We start from the raw sequence: 27981 nt of genomic DNA on the forward strand, positions 1-27981 counted from the left end.
AAGAGAGTTACACCCGGTAACCAAAGAAGTGCCGTCATCAGAGAAGGTGAACCCGGTCCACGAAGAGACACCCCATCGGAGACCTTCGACACGTAATTACATCATTATATTCTGACCCATAGTAGCGGCAGTTCGGGGCAAGGTTAGGGTTAAAATAATCATAGTTTACAAATGTACCCAAGTGTGCTTTTCTCTCGCACACTCTTTTTCTCTCTTTTTAAATCCCCATTTTGTGTAACACGTGTCATATTGTGTTGGTCCGCTAGGGACCTGTTTCATTGTACTAAGTTCTAATCAATAGCCTAGACTGTGTGTTTGTGTATGTGCATCTTATATTATCATTTTAGCTTGTTAGTAAATAAATAATCAACTCAACTGGTGTGGGACAGACTTATTTAGTGGGACTCGTGTTTGTGCAAATTCCCGGATTATGCCACGTTCAGAATGAGACAGTAGAGGAAATTAAATGAATTAGCGACTGTTGTAAAATCGATATTCTGAGTTAATTTGGGAAATAGAAACTCAATAAAGCCAAACTTTCCCATGGTGCCCCAGGTTACTGAGTTAATAATTACCTGATTCACTTAATCACGTAATTATAAACAGTTAATCATTCGATGAACAGCAGTCGTCACAATCAATCCAGCGTTCCGACACAGCCATGGCATAATGACAATTTTGCAGTCCGAACCTGAACAACAGCACACAACAACAACAGAACACGAGGCACATACTTTGGTTGACCTTACTTGTAGAGTTTGGGGACAATTCCCTATAGTATATTAATGCATGGGTTTCGTTGGGTCAGAAGTGTGGTAATAAAACAGAGAGTATATGATTACAACGAAACAGAGAAGCACTCACTTCTTCATCTCTGTAATCAGTTTCGCTAAATTTGCTTCACTGGTCAGAGCATCCATCTTGTTGCCAGCCCAGAGACAAATCAGAAAGAGAAGGACAACCCCCCTCATAGAGGCAAACATTTGAAACACACAGGAGTATCAACAAACACACACACTGCACACTATTAAACAGATGGTAAAACCATTAGTGTAAACAGATAAAGGTATACATATTTATACTTTAATAAGGAATCAATCATAACACATGTATAGACTATTGGCAAGAGGGACAGACAGACTAGTGGCGTCATTCCAGATACACCAAGATCATGGTGATATATCATTAACGAAAACCAAATTTCACTAGTTTGGCTTCTCGCCATCTGACAAACATGTTGGAAAGGGTGGTAGTAGATGGAGTAGGGTATGAGTGTCCAGCCCCCGGCCCGAGGTTGGTAGCTGGCCTCCCGGCAGGATCAGCCCCCAGTTGCAGGAAGCCTGATTGGGCAAGACGATGGAAGGTTGTGCCCGGGAGTTACTGCTTAGAAAGACTCCAGCTGTGCACGGGATGTGTCGTTTGATTCAAGGTTCCTCCTGAAACGGCGTCATCAACTCTCAATACTATCAGATACAGTCAAATCACACATATTAGCCCGTCTCTAAGTGACCAGCTGCACTGAGTCAGGACCTTCAGTACAACTCTAACAATCAGTCAACCAAATGATCCCCTGGCACTTATGCTCTAAGCGCCCCGGCTAATGGCTAAATGGGCTATTTCTAACCTAAGTGTGTGTATGTAGTTTAACGTGACAGTCAAATATGAGTCTCTGTTCACATTCTAACTCAACATAGCAGTGATACAAATGAATTTACTCATCTAATTTTACCTGACTGCACATATCACTGCTGCAGTCGACTTAAATGCTTGGAAGTCATGGTCAGCAGTATATGTTCATTCCCAACGTGGCACAATTATTACGTTTCGGACACTGCATCAATGTGTTTTGGGTTAAAGAGACCTTCTGTTGCCAAGGCATTTTCACAGTATTGCTGGTAAACACAAGGTCACTGTGAATGAGAGTTATCACATACATACAGTGCACACATACAACCTGGTTGCAAATTCCTTAAAAGGTAATCATTACTTTCCTAGATGGAATATTGGTGCACTGATATTGCCGTCAGTTGACCCATCGCGGAACGCGACTTGAACGTGAATGCACGTTCTAGTCATTCTATTTCTATGACTCTCAAACTCCAACCATTACATAGTGTATGGGCCAGAAAAATAACATGTTTTTGAAAGCAACTGACAGGATGGCCCTATGGAACTTAGTCCAATGGGAAGAAACCAGGGAGAATAGCCAAGAATTATTACAATGAAGACAACAAACCCAGATTAATTACTTTAGGCTATTCATCATGAGTGCATCCCAAACAGCACCTTATTCCCTATATAGTGCACTACTTTGACCAGGGTCCATAAATATGGCACCCTATTCCATACACAGTGCACTTGGCGTGACTCGCAGCCCACATTTTGACCCAAGAGAACAAACCATAGTATAAACTGAAGGTGGAACACTTGTACATGTTCAAATAAACCAAAATGATTCAAAAGTACACTTAATTGTTTGATTTTACACATATAAACTATTGCCGAACTCACAGGCTATTGTTCTTGGATGCTTTAAAAAGGTATCCCTTCATCCTTCCTTTTTAAGGATTGTGTGGTTTCATGAGTTAAGAAATTATAACGTGTGGCTCATTTGGTAGAGCATGGCGCTTGCAATGCCAGGGTTGTGGGTTTGATTCCCACGGGGGACAGGTACGAAAAAGTATGAAAAGAAATGTATGCACTAAATCGCTCTGGATAAGAACGTCTGCTAAATGACAGAAATGTAAAAAACCTTAACGTGTAAATGTCCCATCCAGACAAGACTCAAGCTGGAATTTGAGGTAAACAATTAGCAATTACAGTTCCATACAGACTCTTTATGATGATACTGAGAGAGAAAGGTCTCCCGTACATAAACCTACATAAGGCTTCAGTCATGTCAGATCAGTGACCACTTCGAGGAAGGAAGGAATCATTAAACAAATATATTCAGGGCATTCGCGTTCAGGACGGTAGCCAGCTCTTCACTCGTTTCATAGTGGACTTATAGTGGTAGAAACACTTTTATTCCCTTGTTTAAAGAAGTCAATCATCATTTTCTTTACATACTCATTGGCAGAATTAAAATCAGAACATAAAAGTACTAACACAAACTTAAGAACAATCACTTCTTGTGTTTCTTGAATGCTTGAAAAGTACCTCTTTGGTGTGGATGGGTACCTTAAATCAGGGTTTCTCAAACTCGGTCCTGGGCCCCCCACATTTCGTTTTTTGCCCTCGCACTACACATCTGATTCAATTACCCAACCCATCAAGCTTTGATTATTTGAATCCGCTGTGTAGTGCTAGGGCAGAAAACTAAATGTGCACCCAGGACGGAGTTTGGGAAACCCTGCCTTAAATCATGGTACTCTGGTCGATCTACTGGCACAAAAAAAATACATTTGCCTCGGACTGTCTCTCTACACAAAGCCTTAAACACCATTTAACAACATGATGTCCCAAGTCCCTTTTTCAATCTGAGTGAGGTGGATTGAACGGCAGACATTCGTTATTGGGGAGTTGAAATGGGTTTACAACACCGTGATAGCTTGAGTCCTCTCTGGTCCGTCTCTGGTCAATATGGGCCACTTTAGTAGATTATTTAGCCCATACACAGTGAGTTAAAACACTATTAAGTTTGTGGATTTCTCCTGGAGTCTCTTCAAACTGGTCTACAGTCTTTATCGTTCCATCATCCAGCGTGCGGTGGACTTGTGCGGTCCTGGTTCAAGGTTTATTACGGTTCAAGCTGTATGTGTATGGGTAGGCCACCGAGCTTATTGACAAGTAATGCTGCAATCGATTCACTTTAAAAAAATAAACCAAATGAAATAAACATTGTACGATGACAAACAACATACTGTACATACACACAACAAAACAAACAAACAGTAAGATACCCCCCCCCAAAAGTTTTTTTTTTGGGAATCTCCAATGGTCTGCACAAATGAAAAAGGACAATCATCATTCGTTGAAGTATTTTTTTTATAAGGGCACATTATTATTTTTCCAGGTAGCTAAGAACCTACACTGGCATTGTCTTTTTTTTCTTAAAGTCGACATCACAATTAAATGTTGTTTTTGTTCAAGTCTAAAGTCTTTAGTGTTCAATGATTTCCCCCATATCACGTATACAAGTATTTTTAAGAGGGGTTGGCATTCTCCAGCAGGGGTGGGCCGTCCCGATGCACTAGGGACGGGTGTGACACCGACTCCCTTTTGTATGTTTTGGGAGGGAGCTTGGGTATAGCTTGGGCGGCAGCACTGCTGGTGCTCTGGCGAGGGGGCACAGGGGGGCCGGCTGCCCCCCCCAGAGGGAGGAGGGCTGAGTCGCTGCAGCAGTCTGGGCCGCTGGGCCCCAGTAGTGGCAAGGGCGGGGAGGGCAGGTGCTTGCGCGGCCCCAGCGAGGGCGAGGGAGTGGGGGGCGGCGGCGGGGTGAGCGGGCCGAACGGCGAGGGTGGGAAGAAGGTCTGGCTCAGCGTGGGTTCGCTGCTGCGGATGCGGCCCAGCGGGGGTGGCTGCAGGTGCAGGGGGCTGTTTGAGCTGGAGAAGACGTCCGGCGTTCTCAAGGGCTCCCGCGGCGGCAGGGTGGGTGGGCTGTCAGGCGGCTCCGACACGGAGGTGCGCTCGGTCGAGAGCGAGTAGCGCGGCGAGTAGACCTTGGTGTTGGTGGGTTGCCGTGGGGGGATGGCGGGGGGGCTGTCCAAGTGCTTTGACATCATCTGGAATGTGAGAGACGTTCAGGTGGAAAAGGAGAAAGAAGGAGAAGCACAAACGTTATGAAGAGTGAGGGAGTATGACTCGACAAACTCTCAAAAATGTAATCTAAAATCTCAAGAAATGACTAGCAAATAACTGACAGTTGTGTGTTTCATTGGATATTTAGCATTCCACATCTAAACTCTAGAATCAATCAATCAAGAATCATCCTAATGATTCGACTAACCTGTGCCCCCGCACATTGATTCTGTACCGGTACCCCGTCTATATAGCCTCGCTATTGTTATTTTACTGCTGCTCTTTAATTATTTGTTACTTTTATTTCTTATTCTTTTTAAGGTATTTTTTAAAACTGCATTGTTGTTACTTTTATTTATTTAACTAGACAAGACAGTTAAGAACAAATTCTTATTTACAATGACGGCCTACCCCGGCCAAACTCGGACGACGCTGGGCCAATTGTGTACCGCCCTATAGGACTCCCAATCACGGCCGGATGTGATGCAGCCTGGATTCGAACCAGGGACTGCAGTGACGCCTCATGCACTGAGATGCAGTGATTGATGCCTCTTGCACTGAGATGCAGTGCCTTAGACCGCTGCGCCACCCTGGAGCTTGTAAGTAAGCATTTTACTGTAAGGTCTACACCTGTAAGGTGTAGGTCTACACCTGTATTTTACTGTAAGGTGTAGGTCTACACCTGTATTTTACTGTAAGGTCTACACCTGTATTTTACTGTAAGGTCTACACCTGTAAGGTGTAGGTCTACACCTGTATTTTACTCTAAGGTCTATTTGGCGCATGTGACAAATAAAATGTGATTTTAATTTGATTAATGGTACAGTCTCAGAAAAACTTTAGGTAGCAAACAGGTAAAAAGAGAGTCACCTTTGAAGGGGAAGATTCCGCGGGGGCGGATTCGGGGCGTCTGCGAGGGGGCACAGGCGGGGGGACGGTGGTGTCTTCAGTGTTCCTGTGGAGACTCACCATGGAGGAGACCGAGGAGGACCCTGGAATAGAAGGAAATCAGGTTAACTAAAATTAAGCCTTACAAGAAGACAGCAATTACACATATTTAACCCCAATTCATCCCATACAGGACTCTACAACTCAGGGATGGGCAACTGAATGTCTGGGGGTTCTCTTTTGCCTGGCACTTGACCGTTTCCTAGGTTTTAAATCACACATTCATTTCAAAGAAAGAGACGAACGGAAGACATTCAGGCCCACGAAGAATGGAGTAAATACAAGCATTGAAAACACAGAAAATGAAACAAATAATAGAATAGAGGATGATGAATGGATGGGTAATAGAAACTATTTCAGGAAGACTATACAAAGACAACCCTAAAGTATTATGTTTGAGGAAGCAATCACATCAACCAACTTCAATGATGCCTAATATTACGGGTTCTACTACATACAACTACTACTAACTATACAGTGCAGTGCGTTCAAAAAGTATTCAGACCTTATTCGAAAATTGATAACAAAAAATAAATAATCCTCAATCTACACAAAATACCCCATAATGGCAAAGCGAAAACAGATTTTTTGAAATGTTTGCGAATGTATTAAAAATAAAAAACAGAAATCAAATCCAACTTTGTCACATGGGCCGAATACAACGAGTGTAGACTTTACCGTGAAATGCTTACTTACAAGCCCTTAACCAACAGTGCAGTTCAAGAAGAAGAAAATATTTACCAAGTAGACTAAAATAAAAAGTAATAATAAAAAGTAACACAATAAGAATAACATATGTGTGGGGGTACAGGCTAGTTGAGGTAATTTGTATATGTAGGTGGGGGCGAAGTGACTATGCATAGGTAAACAAACAGCGAGTAGCAGTAGTGTACAAAAGGGAGGGTGGGGTCAATTTAAATAGTCTGGTGGCGATTTTATGAATTGTTCAGCAGTCTTATGGCTTGGGGGTAAAAGCTGTTGACAAGCCTTTTGGTTCTAGACTTGGCGCTCAGGTACCGCTTGCCGTGCGGTAGTAGAGAAAACAGTCTATGACTTGGGTGACTGGAGTCTCTGACAAGTTTATGGGCTTTCCTCTGACACCGCCAATTATGTAGGTCCTGGATGGCAGGAAGCTTGGCCCCAGTGATGTACTGGGCCGTTCGCACTACCCTCTGTAGCGCCTTACGGTCAGATGCCGAGCAGTTGCCATAACAGGCGGTGATGCAACCGGTCAGGATGCTCTCGATGGTGCAGCTGTAGAACCTTTTGAGGATCTGGGGACCCATTCCAAATCTTTTCAGTCTCCTGAGTGGGAAAAGGTTTTGTCGTGCCCTCTTCACGACTGTCTTGGTATGTTTGGACCATGATAGTTCGTTGGTGATGTGGACACCAAGGAACTTGAAACTCTCGACCCGCTCCACTACAGCCACGTCGATGTTAATGGGGGCCTGTTCGGCCCGCCTTTTCCTATAGTCCACGATCAGCTCCTTTGTATTGTTGTCCTGGCACAACACTGCCAGTTCTCTGACCTCCTCCCTACAAGCCGTCTCATCGTTGTCGGTGATCAGGCTTACCACTGTTGTGTCGTCAGCAAACTTAATGATGGTGTTGGAGTTGTGTTTGGCCACGCAGTCGTGGGTGTACAGGGAATACAGGAGGGGACTACACAGCACCTTGCGACAGCCCATCAGGAAGTCCAGGATCCAGTTGCAGAGGGAGGTGTTTAGTCCCAGAGTCCTTAGCTTAGTGATGAGCTTCGTGGGCACTATGGTTGAGCTGTAGTCAATGAAGAGGATTCTCACATAGGTGTTCCTTTTGTCCAGGTGAGAAAGGGCAGTGTGGAGTGCGATTGAGACGGAGTCATCTGTGGATCTGTTGGGGCGGTATGCGAATTGGAGTGGGTCTAGGGTGTCCGGGAGGATGCTGTTGATGTGAGCCATGACCAGCCTTTCAAAGCACTTCATGGCCACCGACGTGAGTGCCACAGGGTGGCAATCATTTAAGCAGGTTACCTTTGCTTCCTTGGGCACAGTGCCTATGGTGGTTTGCTTGAAACACGTAGGTATTACAGACTCGGTCAGGGAGAGGTTGAAAATGTCAGTGAAGACACTTGACAGTTGGTCCGCGCATGCTTTGAATACACGTCCTGGTAATCCGACTGGCCCAGCGGCTTTCTGAATGTTGACCTGTTTTAAAGGTCTTGCTCACATTGGCTACCGAGAGCGTGATCACACATCCAGAACAGCTGGTGCTCTCATGCATGCTTCAGTGTTGCTTGCCTCGAAGTGAGCATAAAAGGCATTTAGCTCGTCTGGTAGGCTCGCGTCACTGGGCAGCTTGCGTCTGGGTTTCCCGATTCAATCTTAATCCTGTATTGACGCTTTGCTGGTTTAATGGTTTGTCTGAGGGCATAGCGGGATTTCTTATAAGCGTCCAGATTAGTCTCCCGCTCCTTGAAAGCGGCAGCTCGATCCTTTAGCTCGATGTGGATGTTGCCTGTAATCCATGGCTTCTGGTTGGGATATGTACGTACGGTCACTGTGGGGACGACGTCATCGATGCACTTATTGATGAAGCCGATGACTGAGGTCTTGTATTCCTCAATGTCATTGGATGAATCCCGGAACATATTCCAGCCTGTGCTAGCAAAACAGTCCTGTAGTGCAGCATCCGCGTCATCTGACCACTTCCGTATTGAGCGAGTCACAGGTACTTCCTGCTGTAGGAATCAGGAGGATATAATTATGGTCAGATTTGCCAAATGGAGGGCGGGGGAGAGCTTTCTATGCATCTCTGTGTGTGGAGTAAAGGTGGTCTAGGATTTTCTCCCCCTGGTTGCACATGTGACATTTGGTCAAACTGATTTAAGTTTGCCTGCATTAAAGTCCCCAGCCACTAGGAGCATCGCTTCTGGGTGAGCATTTTCTTCTTTGCTTATGGCCTTATAGAGTTGGTTGAGAGCGGTCTTAGTGCCAGCTTTGTTTTGCGGTGGTAAATAGATGGCTACGAATAATACAGATGAGAACTCTCTTGATAGATAGTGTGGTCTACAGCTTATCATAAGGTACTCTACCTCAGGCGAGCAATACCTTCGAGGCTTCTTTAATATTAGACATTGCGCACCAGCTGTTATTGACAAAAAAAAAACACACACCTCCACCCCTCGTCTTAACAGAGGTAGCGTCTCTGTTCTGCCGGTGCATGGAAATCCCGCTAGCTCTATATGGTCCGTATCTTCGTTCAGCCACGTCTCGGTGAAACATAAGATGTTACAGTTTTTAATGTCCCGTTGGTAGGATAATCTTAAATCGTAGGTCATCAATTTTATTTTCCAATGATTGCATGTTAGCAAGAAGGATGGAAGGCAGTGGGAGATGCCCGATCTGCGGGCTCTTTTCCGTCGTCTTTTCTTCATGCAAAAGGCGTGGATCTGGGCCTGTTCCAGTGAAAGAAGGATATCCTTCTCGCCGGACTCATTAAAGGTAAAAGTTTCTTCCAGTCCGCGTTGAGTAATCCTTTTTCTGATCTCCAGAAGTTATTTTCAGTCATAAGAGACGGTAGCAGCAACATTATGTACACAATAAGTGAAAAAATTACTTACACAAAATGCAAAAAAAAATAACAAAATAGCACAATTGGTTGGGAGAATGTAAAACGTCAGCCATGTTCTTCGGCACCATCTTTCAATTTGGAGCCGAATAACTTATTTACAGAAGTATTCAGACCCTTTGCTATGAGACTCGAAATTGAGCTCATGTGCATCCTGTTTCCATTGATCATCCTTGAGATGTTTCCACAACTTGAAGTCCACTAGTGGTAAATTCAATTGATTGGACATGATTTGGAAAGGCACACACCTATCTATATAAGGTCCCACAGTTGACAGTGCATGTCAGAGCAAAAACCAAAACCAAGCCATGATGTTGAAAGAATTGTCCTTAGAGCTCCGAGACAGGATTGTTTCGAGGCACAGATCTGGGGAAGGGTACCAAAACAATTCTGCAGCATTGAAGGTCCCCAAGAACACAGTGGCCTCATTCTTAAATGGAAGTAGGTTGGAAACACCAAGACTCTTTCCAGAGCTGACCACCCGGCCAAACAGAGCAATCGGGGGAGATGGGCCTTGGTCAGGGAGGTGACCAAGAACCCGACGGCCACTCTGACAAAGCTCTAAAGTTCCTCTGTGGAGATGGGAAAACCTTCCTATAGGACAACCATCTCTGGAGCACTCCACCAATCAGGCTTTATGGTAGAGTTGCCAGATGGAAGCCACTCCTCAGTAAAAAGGCACATGACAGCCCACTTGGGAGTTTGCCAAAAGGCACCTAAAGACTCTCAGAAAATAAGAAACAAGATTCTCTGTTCTGGTGAAACCAAGATTGAACTCTTTGGCCTGAATGCCAAGTGTCACGTCTGGACGAAACCTGGCACCATCCCTACGGTGAAGCATAGTGGTAGCAGCATCATACTGTGGGATTTTCTTTCAGCAGGCAGTTACAGGAAGACTAGTTAGGATCGAGTAAAAGATTAACGGAGCAAAGTACAGAGATTCTTGATGAAGTCCTGTGCGCTCTGGAGCAGATTATCAGACTGGGGCAAAGGTTCACCTTCAAACAGGACAACAACCCTAAGCACACAGCCAAGACAACACAGGAGTGGCTTCAGGACAAGTCTCTGAATGTCCTTGAGTGGCCCCGCCAGATCCCGGACCTGAACCCGATCGAACATCTCTGGAGAGACCTGAAAATAGCTGTGCAGCGAAACTCCCCATCCAACCTGACAGAGTTTGAGAGGCTCTGCAGAGAAGAATGGGAGAAACTCCCCAAATAAAGGTGTGCCAAGCTTGTAGCGTCATACCCAAGAAGACTTGAGACTGTAATCGCTGCCAAAGGTGCTTCAACAAAGTACTGAGTAAAGGGTCTGATTCCTGCTTACAAGCAAACATTTAAGCAAGAAGCACCAGTGATTCGGTCAATAGAAAAGTGGTCAGATGAAGCAGATGCTAAGCTACAGAACTATTTTGCTAGCACAGACTGGAATATCTTCCCGGGATTCTTCCAATGGCATTGAGGAGTACACCACATCAGTCACTGGCTTCATCAATCGATGACGTCGATGACGTTGTCTGTACGTACGTACATACCCCAACCAGCACTGAGCTAAAGGGTAGAGTTGCCGCTTTCAAGAAGTGGGACTCTATCCTGGAAGCTTATAAGAAATCCCACTATGCCCTCCGACGAACCATCAAACAGGCAAAGCATCAATACACGACTAAGATCGAATCGTACTACACCAGCTCCGATGCTCGTCGGATGTGGCAGGGCTTGCAAACTATTACAGACTACAAAGGGAAGCACAGCCGAGAGCTGCCCAGTGACACGAGCCTACCAGAGGAGCTAAATTACTTCTATGCTCGCTTCGAGGCAAGTAACACTGAAACATGCATGAGAGCATCAGCTGTTCCGGACGACTGTGTGATCACGCTCTCCGCAGCCGATGTGAGTAAGACCTTTAAACAGGTCAACATTCACAAGGCCGCAGGGCCATACGGATTACCAGGACGTGTACTCTGAGCATGCGCTGACAAGTGTCTTCACTGACATTTTCAAACTCTCCCTGTCTGAGTCTGTAATACCAACATGTTTCAAGCAAACCACCATAGTGCTCTTGGGCAAAGGGACTACGGTAACCTGCCTACATGACAACCGACCCGCAGCACTCACGTCTGTAGCCATGAAGTGCTTTAAAAGGCTGGTCATGGCTCACATCAACACCATTCTCCCAGAAACCCTTGACCCACTCCAATTTGCATACCTCCCCAACAGATCCAAAGATGATGCAATCTCTATTGCACTTCACAGTGCCCTTTCACACCTGGACAAAAGGAATACCTATGTGAGAATGCTATTCATTCACTACAGCTCAGCGTTCAACACCATAATGCCCTCAAAGCTCATCACTAAGGTAAGGACCCTGGGACTAAACACTGCAACTGGATCCTGGACTTCCTGACGGGCCACCCCCAGGTGGTAAGGGTAGCTAACAACACATCCGCCACGCTGCTCCTCAACACGGGGGCCCCCTCAGGGGTGAGTGCTCAGTACTCCCTGTTCACTCATGACTGCACGGCCAGGAACGACTCCAACACCATCATTAAGTTTGCCGATGACAACAGTGGTAGGCCTGATCACCGACAACGACGAGACAGCCTATAGGGAGGAGGTCAGAGACCTGACCGTGTGGTGCAAGGACGACAACAACCTCTCCTTCAACGTGATCAAGACAAAGGAGATGATCGTGGACTACAGGAAAATGAGGACCGAGCACACCCACATTCTCATCGACTGGGCTGTAGTGGAGCAGGTTGAGCGCTTCAAGTTCCTTGGCGTCCACATCAGCAACAAGCTAATATGGTCCAAGCACAGCAAGACAGTCGTGAAGAGGGCACGACAAAACCTATTCCCCCTCAGGAAACTGAAAAGATTTGGCATGGGGTCCTCAGATACTCAAAAGGTTCTACACAGCTGCACCATCAAGAGCATCCTGATGGGTTGCGTCACTGCCTGGTATGGCAACTGCTCGGCCTACGACCGCAAGGCACTACAGAGGGTAGTGCGTACGGCCCAGTACATCACTGTGGCCAAGCTTCCTGCCAGACTGCTCTCTCTGCTACCGCACGGCAAGTGGTACCGGAGCGCCAAGTCTAGGTCCAAGAGGCTTCTAAACAGCTTTTTCCCCCAAGCCATAAGACTGAACATCTAATCAATTGGCTACCCAGACTACTTGCATTGCCCCCCCCCCCCCCTTTACACTGCTGCTACTCTCTGTTATTATCTATGCATAGTCACTTTATTAACTCTATCTACATAACCGGTGCCCTGCACATTGACTCTGTACCGGCACCCCCTGTATATAGCCTCATTATAGTTATTTTAATGCTGTTCTTTAATTATTTGTTACTTTTATTTATTTTTGGTATTTTTCTTAAAACTGCATTGTTGGTTAAGGGCTTGTAAGTTAGCATTTTACTGTAAAGGTCTATACCTGTTGTATTCGGCGCATGTGACAAATAACATTTGATTTGATTACTTACGTGAATGTGATATTTCAGTATTTTATTTGTAACAAATGTGCAAAAATGTCAAAAAAATGTTTTTGCTTTGTCATTAGGGGGTATTGTGTGTAGATTGATGAGGGATTTTTATTTATTTTTTATCCATTTTAGAGTAAGGCTCTAACGTAACAGAATGTGGAAAAACTCAAGGGGTCTGAATACTTCCCGAATGCACTGTATACCACAGAGTGATGTTGTACAAGGATGCATAGAGCAAAACCTCACAGTGACAATGAATTAAGGACAGGAGAACAGGAGGGGGGGTGACACTGATCTAAGGTCAGTTCAGCTGGTCAGGAGCCTGGTTAGGGTCAGGATTTAGAGCTGATCCTAGATCTGTTTCTGTGGGCAACGTCTACTTGGAAACACACACACACAGACAACAGAGCACTCCTTGCCATGGAGACGGACAGGCGCAACGGTGGGCGGAGATGGGAGCAATGAGGTGGATGTCAGTTGCATGCAGGTAGGGAGAGGCAAGTTGGGCTTGGGAGGGTCAGAATGAGTGAGAGACGGGGGTGGGTTGATGTAGTAGTTTGTATGGGGTGTGGGTGGATGGGTAGTGAGGGGACACTGACAACAGGAAGGCTTTGAGGGTCATACTAACGTGGGCCGTGTGGTAAGGAGACCTGGGCAAAGATGCTGTCGCAGTCTGGACGGAGGGAGAGGCCGGAGGAGAGAAAAGAGAGAAGGCCCTGAGAGAATGAGAGACTGAGGCGGAAGGACCAGTTTCATTTCGGACCACCCAAACTGTTCACAATTCTGAAAGGACTGCGGGTGTCATCAACCCCCCCCCCCCCACACACACACACGCCTTGTTACAACGGAGTTCTGAAAATGGGAAAGTTACTGGTATAATGCGAGTTACAGGGTAATGTAGAATGGGTTAGTTCAGAGTTAGTATCTTTAGGGCAAGTGGTTGTGTTGTATTCCGTTGGATGTGCTCAGTACCATATACTGTACATACATTGGAATACTGGCATTATCCATGTCGGCGCCAAACATTTCACAGCGATAACACTCAACTGCACTCTGACTGGTCTTGCATGCATTCTTCCTTCCTCCCTTCCTTCCTTGGAGTAATCACTGATCTGACATGACTGGATGGGTGAAAGCTAAGAAGTGGAACACTTTGCATTCACCTAGCTAATCACTTACCTTAGCTCAGTGATTACTCCAAGAAGGGGAGGAAGGAAGCATTTTGACCGTTTTCCTTAGGTACCACCTTAAATTCAAACTCTCAAACTGTGTTTAACTCTCAAAAACTTTCTCTATAAGCTCTAGCTGTGCTCCCACCCACCCAACCTCCCCTCCCTTCCGCCGCGATCCCCACCCAAGCTGCTCCCCCGTCCGGCTCGAAGGACCACCTACTGGAGTGGAAGGGGCTGGAGGGGCCCTGGGGCGAGTCGAACACGCTGCCGATATCGGTGGAGCTGGAGGCAGCCGAGGCCGGCGGCGGCGTGAGGGGCGTGCGCGGCGAGTTGGGYGCAGAGGCGGCGCTCTCCATCTCGCTGTCAGGGATGCGGCTGTAGCTGATCTTGCGTGGCTCGTTCTGCAGTGGTGTCGGGTGGCGCATGGTGCCCGGGCGCACCGAGGACGGGCGCACGCCGGGCGACTTGAGCGGGCAGTTGTACTTCTTGGGCTGGAAGGAGAAAAGGAGAGAGAGAAGAGAGGTGAAGGAGGGGTCAGGGCAACACTATAATGTCAGGGCTACTCAACTGCAGACCCTCAGCCCTCAAGTGCTGCTGATTCTTTTCTATCTGGCAGTTAATTGATAAATTAATGTCGGAAGATTGGGGAACTATCTGGTTAGTGTGTTACCTATAGGTAACTGCCAAAATAAACACCAACAAACATAAACCATAGATTCTACAAGTGTTTAGAACTTTATTGGAGGGATGTGACACCATTCTTCAACGAGAAATTCCATAATTTGCTGTTTTGTTGACGGTGGTGGAAAACGCTGACTCAGGTGACACTTCAGAATCTACCACGTGTTCAATTGGGTGAGATCTGGTGGCTGACACACACACACACACACACACACACACTTTAAACCCTCTATGCACCTTTGAGACACCTCTTTCAAAGTCACCAATCTCTTCTTCTAGCCATGGTAGCCAAAATGGGCAACTGGGCATTTTTATACATGACCCTAARCATGATGGGATGTTAATTGCTTAATTAGCTCAGGAACACCTGTGCGGAGGAAACTGTTGTCAATATACTTTATATCCTTCATTTACTCAAGTGTTTCCTTTATTTTGGCAGTTACCTGTAATTGTTATAGGTATCAATTCTGCTGACAAATTGTCAGTCTTTTTTCTACCTTAATAGCAGGGGCGTTGCGTCCATAGAGGGCGCTCGGACGCCGCCCCACCTGGCAGCAATGAGATAAAAATGGATTTACAAAAATTAATATAATGATAAAATATTGCAATAATATCAAGTTTGTGTATATAAATAGCTGCATTTACAGATTACAAATCGAGTTTTCAAAAAGAAAATGTGCTGCTGTAATCGGCAGCGTAATTCCAGCGTTCAATGCAATTCAATGCAAAGCGATCCCTATACCCCTTGCGGAACCTAAAAAAACGGCGCCAACAGAGGGCTGCCTCGCTACTAATCCTTAATTTTTTTACAAGCATTTCGCTACACCCGCAATAACATCTGCTAAACACGTGTATGTGACCAATACAATTTGATTATCATAGGATTTTAGCCGCTCTTACTGAACCTTTCCAAAGAGCCCCTGGTTTTCAGTTATAACTCTGAACACCAGATGGCGACGATCTACAAAAACGCTGGACTGTTGTCAGGTATGAAGTGAGCTCAGACACAGAAGATGACACTGTCAAACAAGCCATGACGTTAGCTAAAACTAAACTACACAAGTTTTTGTCCCTTACTGTATTCCCATATGCTTGTAAGTCTAGCAAATAAGTTGAACATTTGCAGTAGCCTACTCATTCCGTTTGGAAATGTGGACTTACGTAAGCGTTATTTGTCAGCTACTTATTGCCAGTTTGCAACGCCACTGCTAAAGAGTATACATGGAGCCGCACATGCTTAAGTGTGGCCCAGTCTGGTCCCGTGGCTCAGTTGGTAGAGCATGGCACTTGCAACATCCGGGTTGTGGGTTCGATTCCCACGGGGGGGCCACTACTAAAAAGTATGCATTCACTACTGTAAGTCGAGTCTGCTAAATGACAAAAATGTATTTATTTTTTATAGTTGACAAAAAGTATTTTTCATCTGAACTCATGAAGATCCAATGTCCTTCTAACAAATTTTTGAAATACAATAACTGATCAAACTGAGAGAGGATAATCATGTGAACCTTAAGATCGGAGAGGAACAAGACACTTACAAATCGAGGCAACGACCGGGCATTCCGAGGCTCGATCTCCAGCGACTTGTTGAACAGATAGTCAGCAAACTCCTTCTCTGCCTTGTCCTCCATTGGATTGAGGTTTTCAAAGAACTTCTGTGATACACAAAGGAGAGGGAGTCATCAGAAAGATCGAAAGAAAGATCCATTGTGAAATATACATTGCTGTCCTAATGACGATAGACAAGGGTGTGGATGATTGGGGACAATTGGACAAATAACCAAATAGTACATGTCAGGAGCTGATTGGCAGTAACTCTCTACTAAGTGGTGAATCCTACCTTCCACTTATGTCGAATTTTCACTTAGTCATGCACTGATGTCAATGAGACTAAAGTTGAAGCTAGGGATCATCACTAAATGTATATCTAAACAAAAACTAATAGGTTGCTATGACTTGGCAAACTGTCAACTGTACATGGGCACTGTAGAGATGAAATCGTGAAAGGAAACAGGTCAAATTATGTTTTATATTACTCCCTTGTGTTAATCATATTTATACCCATTCATATTCTATGTAACTAAATGGTATTTGTGAAACGTCGATGGGTCGGACCATGCTGCAAAGCTGGAATTATTACAATTTCTACAAAAATGTTGACTACGCAGGCTGGCCATATAGTGGGAGCCGACTTCAACGGAACTTGTGACATCATTGTTTTCGCTCCTCACCCGGATATCGCTCTCCACCCGTAAGCAGTAGGGCTGGTTCTGGTACTGCTGGATCTCCCCGGTGATCTCGGCCACTTTCCGTCGCTTGCTGAAGTTGATCAGCTCCTTGCCRTGCCTCTTCAGGAAGTCAGGGTTGCCTTCCTCTGTCTTCAGGATGTTCGTCAAGTAGATCCCTGAGAAGAGAGAAAGAAAAGACATGAGAGAGCGGAGCGATGATGTCCATGGACTGGCACCGGTCCGTGGAATGTTGCTGGCCGGTCCCCGAGATGGTTAACCAACACTAGTTTTAATGTAAGTGGTCCTCCAAAGAAGAAAAACCCTAGAATAGGACAGGATCAACTTCAATGTTCCCGAGGGGGAAATTGTCTTAGACACACAGTACTGCTGTATACAAAAAAAAACTACAAAAAAAACTGTACATTACTTGTGAGTCCCTGACACAAAAAGGACAATAGCTTCCTCGTCCCTGCTATCAAAAAGGTTGAGAAACACTGCTCTAGAACACACCAAAGAAGGGGACGCAGGGGGGGTTGATGGAGCGTAGTTTTGCCAGGTACTTCTTGTAGTGGTCCTCGCTCAGTTCGTGGGCCTCCTCCAGAATCTTCCGCTGTCGGCTTGGAATTTGCTGGAGAGGGGGCAGAAGTTCACAGTCAAAACAAGTATATATATTTCGTCCTACAGATGCATCTATATTGTACACAGAGGCACATTGTGTCATGCTTCTATTGATAAGAAATCCATCATTTTATGATACCTCAACCTAGAGACGTGCTAATTTCAATACTCATCAACACTAGGCACTTATTTGGTACCGCAATTTTCATTGGATTCATGCAATGCCAGACACTGTGATAACACAGTCTTGGTACTATTTCCTAACAACACCACCAAAGAATCTTGCAGAAAGAACCCCTCCGGCCTTCCTCACCTCGAAGGTGTGGTCTAGCCGGTAGACGGGCGAGGAGTTCATGGCGCTGACCACCTCCAGCACGCCATTGAAGTTGTTGAGCTCCTGGAACACCTGCAGGATCTCGATGATACGCGCCACCACCGCTGCCCGCTCTTCCAGGTTCTCCGTCTCTACGATACACCTGGTGTAGAACATAGTACATAGAAAAGAAATGCTATTTAAACCCAGGGGCCAGGGCTGTGTTCATTAGGCACCAAACGGACAACTGATAAACATGGAGGGACTACCTGGATTTGTCCAACAAGAAACACACATTTTTGTTTTGAATTGCAAAACGTTTTCTGCTGCAAGCCCTAATAAACATGACTCAGGTCAGCATAGTTCGGTCAATAACTTCCACAGCTGGCGTAAGGTAAGTGGGGGCAAGAAAATAAGCACTGGTACATTTTAATGCTCCCAAATGTGTATAATTAGTAACATCATATTGACCTGTTAGTCCTCATTTGGTAACATGGTGAGCTATTAAGTCAGTGTAAGGACACATTTCACTCAACCAATTCAGTAGTCCCTGAAAACGAATCAGGAAGTCTCTGGAGATAACAAGCCTGGTGTAATATCACATGTAAAATCAGACAGGGATTAGCAGCTCATACACAAAGAACAGTCCCAAATGTTTCCTTCCTTTTCACCTTGAGAATCAAGATAGGGAGGATAGGAGTAATCACAGCCTTATTTAGGGTGCAATTCTGCCACCTACATAAAGCATTCATAACATCTGTATGCAAAGGACATGACATAACCATACTGAACAAAAACATAAAAACACAACATGCAACAATTTCAATGATTTTACTGAGTTACGGGAATTTGCTGGATAATATWAGGAAATCAGTCAATTGAAACAAATTCATTAGGCCCTAATCTATGGATATCACATGAGTGGGCAGGGGCGCAGCCATGGYTGGGCCTGGGAGGGCAAAGGCCCATCCACTTGGGAGCCAAGCCCACTGTCTGGGGAACCAGGCCCAGCCAATCAGAATTAGTTTTTCCCCACAAAAGGGCTTTATTACAGACAGAAATACTGCTCAGTTTTATCAGCTGTCCGGATGGCTGGTCTCAGACAATCCCGCAGGTGAAGAAGCCRGATGTGGAGGGCCTGGGCTTTCGTGGTTACACGTGGTCTGYGGTTGTGAGGCCGGTTGGACATACTGACAAATTCTCTAAAATGTCGTTGGACGTGGCTTATGGTTAGCTTGCCAATTGCATGCTCCCTCAAAACTCTGTGGCATTGTGTTGTGTGACAAAACTGCATGTTTTAAAGTGGCCTTCTATTGTCCCCAGCACAAGGTGCACCTGTGTAATGATCATGCTGTTTAATCAGCTTCTTGATATGCCACACCTGTCAGGTGGATGGATTATCTAGGCGAAGGAGAAATGCTCACTAACCGGGATGTAAACTCATTAGTGCACAACATTTGAGAAGAAATAAGCTTTTTGTGCTTATGGAACATGTCTGGCATCTTTTATTTCAGCTTATGATGGGACCAACACTATACTTGTGTTTMTAATTTTGTTCAGTATACATTGGAGCTACATAACAGCTACACAATTTACTTTATCATGCCATAAATTCATCATAGAAAATGCTTGGTCAACACTGCAAGTGTAAGGAGTATCATGGGTCACATTTCACGAGGACCGCTTCTTTGTGCTGCCAAAAAAACAGAATTGGCGCTCTTACTTTTCGAACCACAATGTGAGGTTGGTGGTGTGGCGGATCATGCGCAGAAGGTTGGGCGAGTTCAGCTCCTTGTCCTCCTTCGTCCACACGCTGCCCACCAGCTCTGATGGCTGCACCGCCCTGCAGATATAGGTCAGAGAGAGGTCAATAATGCTCCAAACCAAAGATGTAGAAGATTACCATATACCCTAACTATTCTATGCCATTATCCAAAGCGACGTACAAAAAAAATGTATGCAGGCACTATACTGTATGTTTATGTGATCCCAGCAGGAATTGAAGCCACAACTTTAGTGTGGCTAGCACCATGCATTCACCATGTGAGCCACAGAGGGCCACCATTATTAGTTTAATGACAAACAAAAAAATCTGACTGTCAGTGGTTAGGTGCAAACTTCTACCGACTCCAGTCTTGGCAGCTAAGGGAGCTTTCTGTGCCAGCATTGCGGTAAGACTTTCAGACAATACCGGCGACCATTTTTGGGCCACCGAGCCAGTGTGTTGTGATCTCGTCRTAGGAAATGGAGTAGGGTGAATATRTGAATGTTTTTATTTGAACTTTATTTTAACAGGTAGTCTGCACTGAGACCAAGGGTCTCTTTTCCAGGGGAGCCCTGTGTACACAATACACATCAATATACAATATACACATTTAAAACTACACGTGCATAAATAAGTGTTAATATATATTTTTTTAAATATGCAAAACGCAAATACACAATCATAAACAGTTACATTTCTCAGCTACTAGGTTTTCAATCAACATCCAAGCAGCACCAGAACATCCAGTTTTAATGAGATCTGTAAATTGTTCCAGCAATGGGACGCATTAAAACTAAAAGCGGATTTACCTAATCGGTGGAGACCCGAGGAACGTTAAGAGTTAACCAACCCTGCGAATGCGTTTTGTAACTCATGTTTTTAATCCTTCAACAACAAAGTTAGGTAAATCAGATGCTTGTATAGTAAACAAATAGGGAGTAATGAAGTGACCTACGGGGCATTAGTGAGGACCAGCTCCTTCATGGAGATTTCAATTGATATTCTTACAGTACATACATTGAGTTACCCATAGATGCTGATCTTGGGTCAGTTTTGAATTTTCCCCACTAACGGTTACGGTTAATATTGGGAGAGGAAGCTGATCATAGATCTGCACCTAGGGGAAACTTCACCCCGGAGCGTGGGAAAGAGGTGAGGGGATAACCTTGGGTATGGTCCACCCTAGCTGTTCCCACAGGCCCAGCGACGTCAGAGGGGGAAGTGTGTTCCTGCATCCCCTCTGGTGCTGCATGTTTGTGTGTGTAAGTATATGTGAGGAAAATTGTGCGTGTGTGCATGTGTCCTCTATTGTACTAAACAACTTTAATCTGGCCAAATGGGAAAACATAGAAACACATTCAGACAAGAGGTGGATCCAAAGYGAAGACTGCATCAAGTGTGACGAATCATGAACTCAATTTTATTCACTGGGGGAAAAAAGTATCACTTAGCCATAGGAGTATCTTCCAATGTAAGCGACCTCTTAGGAGGATCTGGGTGCAACTGCAAAGATACGAATCCTGAAAGAACATCCCAAACTACAGTTGTTCGTTTTTTAAAGTCCTATTACCACCGAGAACTTTCTAATTACATTAAATTATATAACACAATTGGTAACAAATAATTACCAGGTATTTAGGGGACTAAATAAGGTAGTACACCTCGACCCTTCACTCCCCACCTGGTATGAAGGCAACAAATACAGCACATTTGTGCCCCGTTTCAGGAAGCTAGGCGTATGTCGCACGTCACTACTTCACAGGAGAGGCATTTGAACGTCTTTTACTTTTTATCAAAATGTGTTTTTGGGCAGAAATACCTTCTGGAACATGTGAACTTTCATGTGCCTTAATAGAAAATGTGTATTCCATCTGTAAATACGAATTAAATAGTTAAAATTACAAGCCTAGTTGGTTTAGCCACGGAAAAAGTCAGGAACCTTCCCGCTAGCCATGATTGGCTGAGATGGGTGGGCTGAACATGCCGGGAGATGAGATTGGTTTGGTCTGCCATGTAGCAGGCTTCTGTCTATAACGTGAACTCTTTAGTATGTGTTGATAGTCATTTCTACCGCGCCGGTTTTGAAAGTTTTAACATTAGCCATTGAGAACTACAAAAGTTTTGCTACTTTTCTCAACAACCCTGATGCCCTGAATTTAGCAGGCGCTATTGACAGATCAGTTGGAAAAAGTTGTGATGGGCTACTTTCTGCACACTCCACGGTTAGTGTGAACCGGAGTGACTTAACACAACTCTGGCCAAACAAGATGTAGCTACAATCAAAACGGAGTTAAATGGTTCCTGTCTGCCGTGAAGATTTCATCCATGTATAAGGGTAAGAGTCTAGCTACATTTTCAGATATTATAAGTTTCTAATTTAGTCAGAAAGTCATTTTTCATTGCAAGTTAAAGCGTACTGTTAGCTAGCTAGCGCATGTTAGCTTGCTGGCTCGCTAGCTGACGTTACGTGTATGATCTGTAGTAATATTATTTGAATCAGAWAACGATTTTCATTACTAGTTATAGCTTAATGTTAGCTAGCTACCTAACATTGGACATTGTTGGTTAGCTTTAGTTACAACAATCAGTTTGTATTAGTACGAGTTGGGATTATGACGGTTCATTGTTTAGATAGCTACATGTCTAAACAAAAAACTCCACTTCGCCAGATCATTACACAACCCATCAAGTTAGCCAGGTGTGTCTGGGGGTGATTACGGCCATCTGTTGTATTTCATGAACACGTGTACGTCTAGACAATAGTGACCCATCCACTTAGCTAGATGTGGCTGGAGGGGTGAATATAGCATTCTTTTCACATGGCCTATCAATTTAGGCAAGTGTGTCTGGGTAAGCATCATCTAATAAATGATCAAATATTGACACTATATTTTTATCTGGACACTTTCATTTTTTTTTATATTACTTGCAAATATGCAAGTAACCATTTCACAGTACCATTTACACCTTCTGTATCCTGTACATGTGACAAATAAACTTTGATTTGATTTGATATAATGTGTGTTTACCAGAGATGGTAAAGTCAAGAAAAACATGACCTGCACCAAAGTCAAATTAGGATATTGGACAAGGTCTAGATAGTGTATTTTTTCCTGGAGCCTCAACTTATTGTAGGCTACTACCTTTAGCACTTTTAGTCTTGAAATACTTGGTTGTTTACTACACTACTCACTCGGTTTAGCACATGGCCTCAAATGTGAATCCTTAACGAGATGGGTTGGGCTAAGGCTTAAGAGGGTGTGAACAATGCTGAATGGGTGTAGACAAAGAAGAGCTCTCCAAGTTGGTGTACCAAAACATTCAAGGGCAATTTTCTCAAAAGTGGGGTTACAAGTTTATCAACTTTCTAAGCAGAATTACTTTCTCAATGTTCCTCAACTGGAGTGTATGATATCCACATTTCTAGCTCTGAGTCTGTACTTTTATCCAATGTAAAAGACACCATTTCAAATTTTGCTACATAGACCGAATCCAGGTGGTGGGTCACATTTTTGCTCTTGGACAACACATACACAGCTGATCCAAGTAATCGAGCAAGTGATAAATTGAGGTGCCTTAGTACTGGACAGGAACAAAAAGAAATGGAGTTAAAAAACACTGGCTTGGACGGCCATACGGTACTGTAGGTCTACCTGTAGAAGTCGGACTCGAGCAGTGTGAGCTGTCGGGCGATCTCAATGGGGTGGAGGGTCATGAGGTCAAACTGGTCTGTCTGGCCCGGCTTACTGAGGTGCCACTCGATGGGCGGCGGCGAGCTCTCGAAGGTGATGTTGTGGCTGGGCCCGTTGGCCTGCGCCTGCTTCTTCCTCTGGATGATCTTGGTGATGGACTCCACCCACTTCTTCATGGCYTTGCCTGGGAGGGGTCACAGAGAGTGAGATTGTCACTCAGAGAAGAGAAGGAGAAGAGAGGTGAAAAAAATACACTAAATTAGAAGAATATAGAATACAAGAGACGGGAGAGGAAGAGACAAGAGGAAAAGAAGAAAGAGGAGAAAATACAAGACAAAAAGAGAGGATATGCAACGAGAGAAGAGAAAGTCCTTGCCCCGATTTATCCACACATACCTCGCACCAATGCAATGAACTCCTCCAGACGCTTGAGTAACTGGCAGTCCCGCTCAAAGTCATAGAAGTGGTGCTCCACCCAGTGGCGACATACATTCAGTACTCTGCAGGAAGAGAGAGTAGGTCAAAACCAGTTAGATAGCGGTCTCTTGCCGGTCTGTAACTGCTAACTACAAATCCTGACCTAAAAACTAAATAAATCTGACCCTGGATTAGCAACTTAAACCAACTCCTAAGAGACTGGGAAAGAGATGAGTTGACTGATAAGAGACCAGAGAGCCACAGATGAATTGAGAGCTACAAAGAGTGCATGCCTGAAAAATATATGGCAGCTAGAAATGAAAACTGGATGTTCTTCAGAGAGAGATGGGAAGGTTTGAGGGTAGCTGAAGGCTGGGACATAAAAACAAACAAACAAAAAAGATAATTAACGTAAAGTATATTGTCCGTGAAATCTATGTAGTATGTATAACCTGAAGTGAAGCCTGAGTATTGTTGTCCATTAGTTTACTCCAATTAGGGGAGGGGTGGTAGGGTTAGTGGAAAATAATGTAGTAAAATATATGCATAAAAAATTCTATATATTTACAATGCATTCGGAAAGTATTCAAACCCCTTGACTTTGTCCACAATTGTTTTTCACTGCAAAAACAGGTTTCTAGAAATGTTTGCACATTTATAAAAAATTGTAAACTGAAATATCACATTTATATAGATATTCAGACCCTTTACTCAGTACTTTGTTGAAGCATCTTTGGCAGCAATTACAGCCTCGAGTCTTCTTGGGTAGGACACTACAAGCTTGGCACACCTGTATTTGGGGAGTTTCTTCCATTCTTCTCTGCAGAACCTCTCAAGCTCTGTCAGGTTGGATGGGGAGCATCACTGCACAGCTATTTTCAAGTCTCTGGCTGGGCCACTCAAGGACATTCAGAGACTTGTCTGAAGCGAGTCATGGGTTGTCTTGGCTGTGTGCTTAGGGTCGTTGTCCTGTAAGAAGGTGAAACTTCGCCCCAGTTTGAGGTCCTGAGCGCTCTGGAGCAGGTTTTCATCAAGGATCTCTCTGTACTTTGCACCGTTCATCTTTCCCTTGATCCTGGCTAATCWTCCAGTCCCTGCTGCTGAAAATGATCCCCACAGCATGATGCTGCCACCACCATGCTTCACTGTAGGGATGGTGCCAGGTTTCCTCCAGATGTAACGCTTGGCATTCAGGTCAAAGAGTTCAATCTTGGTTTCATCAGACCAGAGAATCTTGTTTCTCATGGTCAGAGTCCTTTAGGTCCCTTTTGATAAACTCCAAGCGGTCAAGTGCTTTTTACCGAGGAGTGGCTTCCGTCTGGCCACTCTACCATAAAGGCCTGAATGGTGGAGTGCTGCAGAGATGGTTGTCCTTCTGGAAGGTTCTCCCATCTCCACAAAGGAACTCTGGAGCGCTGTCAGAGTGACTATTGGGTTCTTGGTCACCACCATGACCAAGGCCCTTCTCCCCAGATTGATCAGTTTGGCCAGGCAGCCAGCTCTAAGAAGAGTCTTGGTGGTTCCAAACTTCCTCCATTTAAGAATGATGGAGGCCACTGTGTTCCTGCGGACCTTCAATGCTGCAGAAATGTTTTAGTACCCTTCCCCAAATCTGTGCCTCGACACAATCCTGTCTCTGAGCTCTACAGACAATTCCTTCGACCTCATGGCTTGGGTTTTGCTCTGACATTTACTGTCAACTGTGGGACCTTATATAAACAGGTGTGTGCCTTTCAAAATCATGTCCAATCAATTGAATTTACCACAAGTGGACTTAAATCAAGTTGTAGAAACATCTCAAGGATGATCAACAGAAACATGGTGCACCTGAGCTCAATTTCTTGTCTCACAGCAAAGGCTATGAATACTTATGTAAATAAGGTATCTGTTATTTATATTTAATATATTAGCATTTTTTTTTTTTTATAAACTGTTTTCGCTTTGTCATTATGGGGTATTGTGTAAATTGCTGAGGATAAAAAAAAAATACATTTTAGAATAAGGCTGTAATGTAACAAAATGTAGAAAAGGGGAAGGGGTCTGAATACTTTCCAAACACGCTGTATATAAAAAAAATATATATGAAAAAGTGCATGCTTCTGTTTCAACCCAGCATTGAAACAGTTTGAAACCTTTCTCTGCTAATCAGGACAGACTACCCTCCATGTGGCACCATAAGTATCACAAGAAAACCAGGATGTTCTGTTGACCACWAGGTCATGTTCATTAGGAACCAAAATAAAAGAAAACAGACGGGGGCTACCTCGACTTTTTTCCTGTCAAATGTTTTGCTACAGTTCCTAATGAACACTGGAATTAGGTGTGGTAAATTGGGAGGGGTGGAGAGGTACCGGAGTTGGACTGGCTGGACAAACTCCTTGCGAAATCGTTTGAGTTCGGCGCTGAGAGGTTGGTCTCCGTTCTCTATGGCCATCTGGTCTGCCTCTGTGGGCTTTGGCTCTGGGATTTCAAACCTGGAAGGTTCCGGAAAACAAAATCACAACTGAGAAGACACAGCAGTGTGGAATCTGGGAGACACCTTTAACCAGACAGTAGATGGTGATTGCTATACAMTAGATGGCAACAATAAAGATTGGTATAATTCGAAATATTTGAACACCTAGGTATGTTTCTACCAGGGCTGACGCCATTTAGTCGACTGTTCGATTGTTTGGTTGATAGGCTGTTGGTTGGCCGAGATTTTTTGAGCGGAGCAGTCGCAAACCTATATATTTTTTTCATTGCATACAAGACACCTGTCTGATTCACGCATGTCTTAGTGGMATATGCGGAGGCCCCGGAGATCCAAGAAGGGGAGTGTGGCTAAGATGCACAATGTCTCTCCCGACATTTCGTGCATAATCCCCCATTACATATATCATCAGCAGAGTAGTACATTTACCGTTAATTCTCATAATTTCTAATTGATAATGTTTGTTTGGTTACAGTAATTTCTGTTAATGCATTCAAAATATCATTACAGTTGTTTACCATTCTCATCGTCGGAGTGGACAAGTTGTTTTGTTTGCAGAGCTCACAATCTATCCTACCTTTGTGAGAAAAAATGTCTGATTGCCTAAACTCTCCACCACAAATGTTTTATTTCACCTTTATTTAACTAGGCAAGTCAGTTAAGAACTAATTATTATTTACAATGACGGCCTACCCCAGCCAAACCCGGATGATGCTGGGCCAATTGTGCGCCACCCTATGGGACTCCCAATCACAGCCGGATGTGATGCAGCCTGGATTCGAACCAGGGACTGCAGTGACGCCTCTTGCACTGAGATGCAGTGCCTTAGACTGCTGCGCCTCTAGTTGTGGAGCTTCTCAAAGTAATTTATTCTTCACCTCAAACAGCGAGTAAAGGTGTTTTTTATTGATAATGACAACAGTTCCTCAACATATTTGAAAAATATTTCCAGCTCTCTCCCTTTCGATCGAACCACTCAGCATGAAAGGGAAAAGTGTAATGCTCTGATCCAGTGCAAACATCATAAAATACCTCTTATCCCTTGCACAAATAGCCTACAGCTGTGTCTGTCTGTCCCGAGTTTACTGGCGCAGGAAACTGAGGGCCCAGAATATTTTATAAAATGATGCAAGTTTGCTMGCGTCGGGCCCGGATCCAATGCCGTCGTGGGTACGCCAAATAAAAATGTGATTTACATTTTTAACATTTTTTTAATAATAATAAATATATATATTTCTTTCACATTTTCAAACATTCCATTTATATTTTCCAACGGGGCTATACATTTGAGTGAGGTTTTTCTCTCGCCAGTCCACTTACCGATATCTGAACAAGAGAGCCTTATCAAAATTGCAACAAGCGGTTCTGTGACAATTTTATTTAAAATCAGAAGCCACTGCCCGATTTCTGGATTGGGCTGCGCTCAGAGTATCCTGCCTTGGCAAATCGCACTGTTAAGACACTGACGCCCTTTGCAACCACGTACCTATGTGAGAGTGGATTCTCGGCCCTCACTAGCATGCAATCTAAATACAGGCACAGACTGTGTTTGGAAAATGATTTAAGACCGACTCTCCAATACAACCCAACATTGCAGAGTTATGTGCATCCTTTCAAACACACCCGACTCATTAACCTGTGGTGAGTTATTCACAATTTTCGATGAACAAATATGGTTTCATATGTAAGATGATTAAATAAAGAGCAGAATTATTGATTATTATTATTATATTATTATTTGTGCCCTGGACCTATAAAAGCTCTTTGTCACTTCCCACGAGCCGGGTTGTGACAAAATGTCACACTCATTCTTATGTTTAATACATTGATTGTATAGTGTG

The 27981-nt window shown here is 44.3% G+C and overlaps 1 protein-coding gene across 4 annotated transcripts in view; it reads right to left on the reverse strand.

Annotated features, from left to right (window-relative positions):
- Positions 1 to 3006: 3006 nt before the first annotated feature.
- LOC112080716 (son of sevenless homolog 1) overlaps positions 3007 to 27981 on the reverse strand; it is a 73156-nt gene continuing 48181 nt past the window's right edge. The window contains exons 12-24 of one of the 4 annotated variants that reach the window (XM_024146554.1): positions 26019 to 26141; positions 23647 to 23750; positions 23212 to 23434; positions 19517 to 19636; positions 17794 to 17956; positions 17373 to 17490; positions 16866 to 17038; positions 16173 to 16289; positions 15132 to 15182; positions 14174 to 14444; positions 13410 to 13454; positions 5611 to 5732; positions 3007 to 4724 (exon numbers count right to left, since the gene is read on the reverse strand). In XM_024146554.1, coding sequence (XP_024002322.1) covers positions 4146 to 4724; positions 5611 to 5732; positions 13410 to 13454; positions 14174 to 14444; positions 15132 to 15182; positions 16173 to 16289; positions 16866 to 17038; positions 17373 to 17490; positions 17794 to 17956; positions 19517 to 19636; positions 23212 to 23434; positions 23647 to 23750; positions 26019 to 26141 — 2209 coding nt within the window. In that variant the 3' untranslated portion in view covers positions 3007 to 4145. The remainder of the gene's footprint in view (positions 4725 to 5610; positions 5733 to 13409; positions 13455 to 14173; positions 14445 to 15131; positions 15183 to 16172; positions 16290 to 16865; positions 17039 to 17372; positions 17491 to 17793; positions 17957 to 19516; positions 19637 to 23211; positions 23435 to 23646; positions 23751 to 26018; positions 26142 to 27981) is intronic. The other 3 variants (XM_024146556.1, XM_024146555.1, XM_024146557.1) reach the window with 3 other exon arrangements.

The sequence above is a fragment of the Salvelinus sp. IW2-2015 genome, unplaced genomic scaffold, assembly GCF_002910315.2.
Source record: "Salvelinus sp. IW2-2015 unplaced genomic scaffold, ASM291031v2 Un_scaffold16450, whole genome shotgun sequence".
NCBI lineage: Eukaryota > Metazoa > Chordata > Actinopteri > Salmoniformes > Salmonidae > Salvelinus > Salvelinus sp. IW2-2015.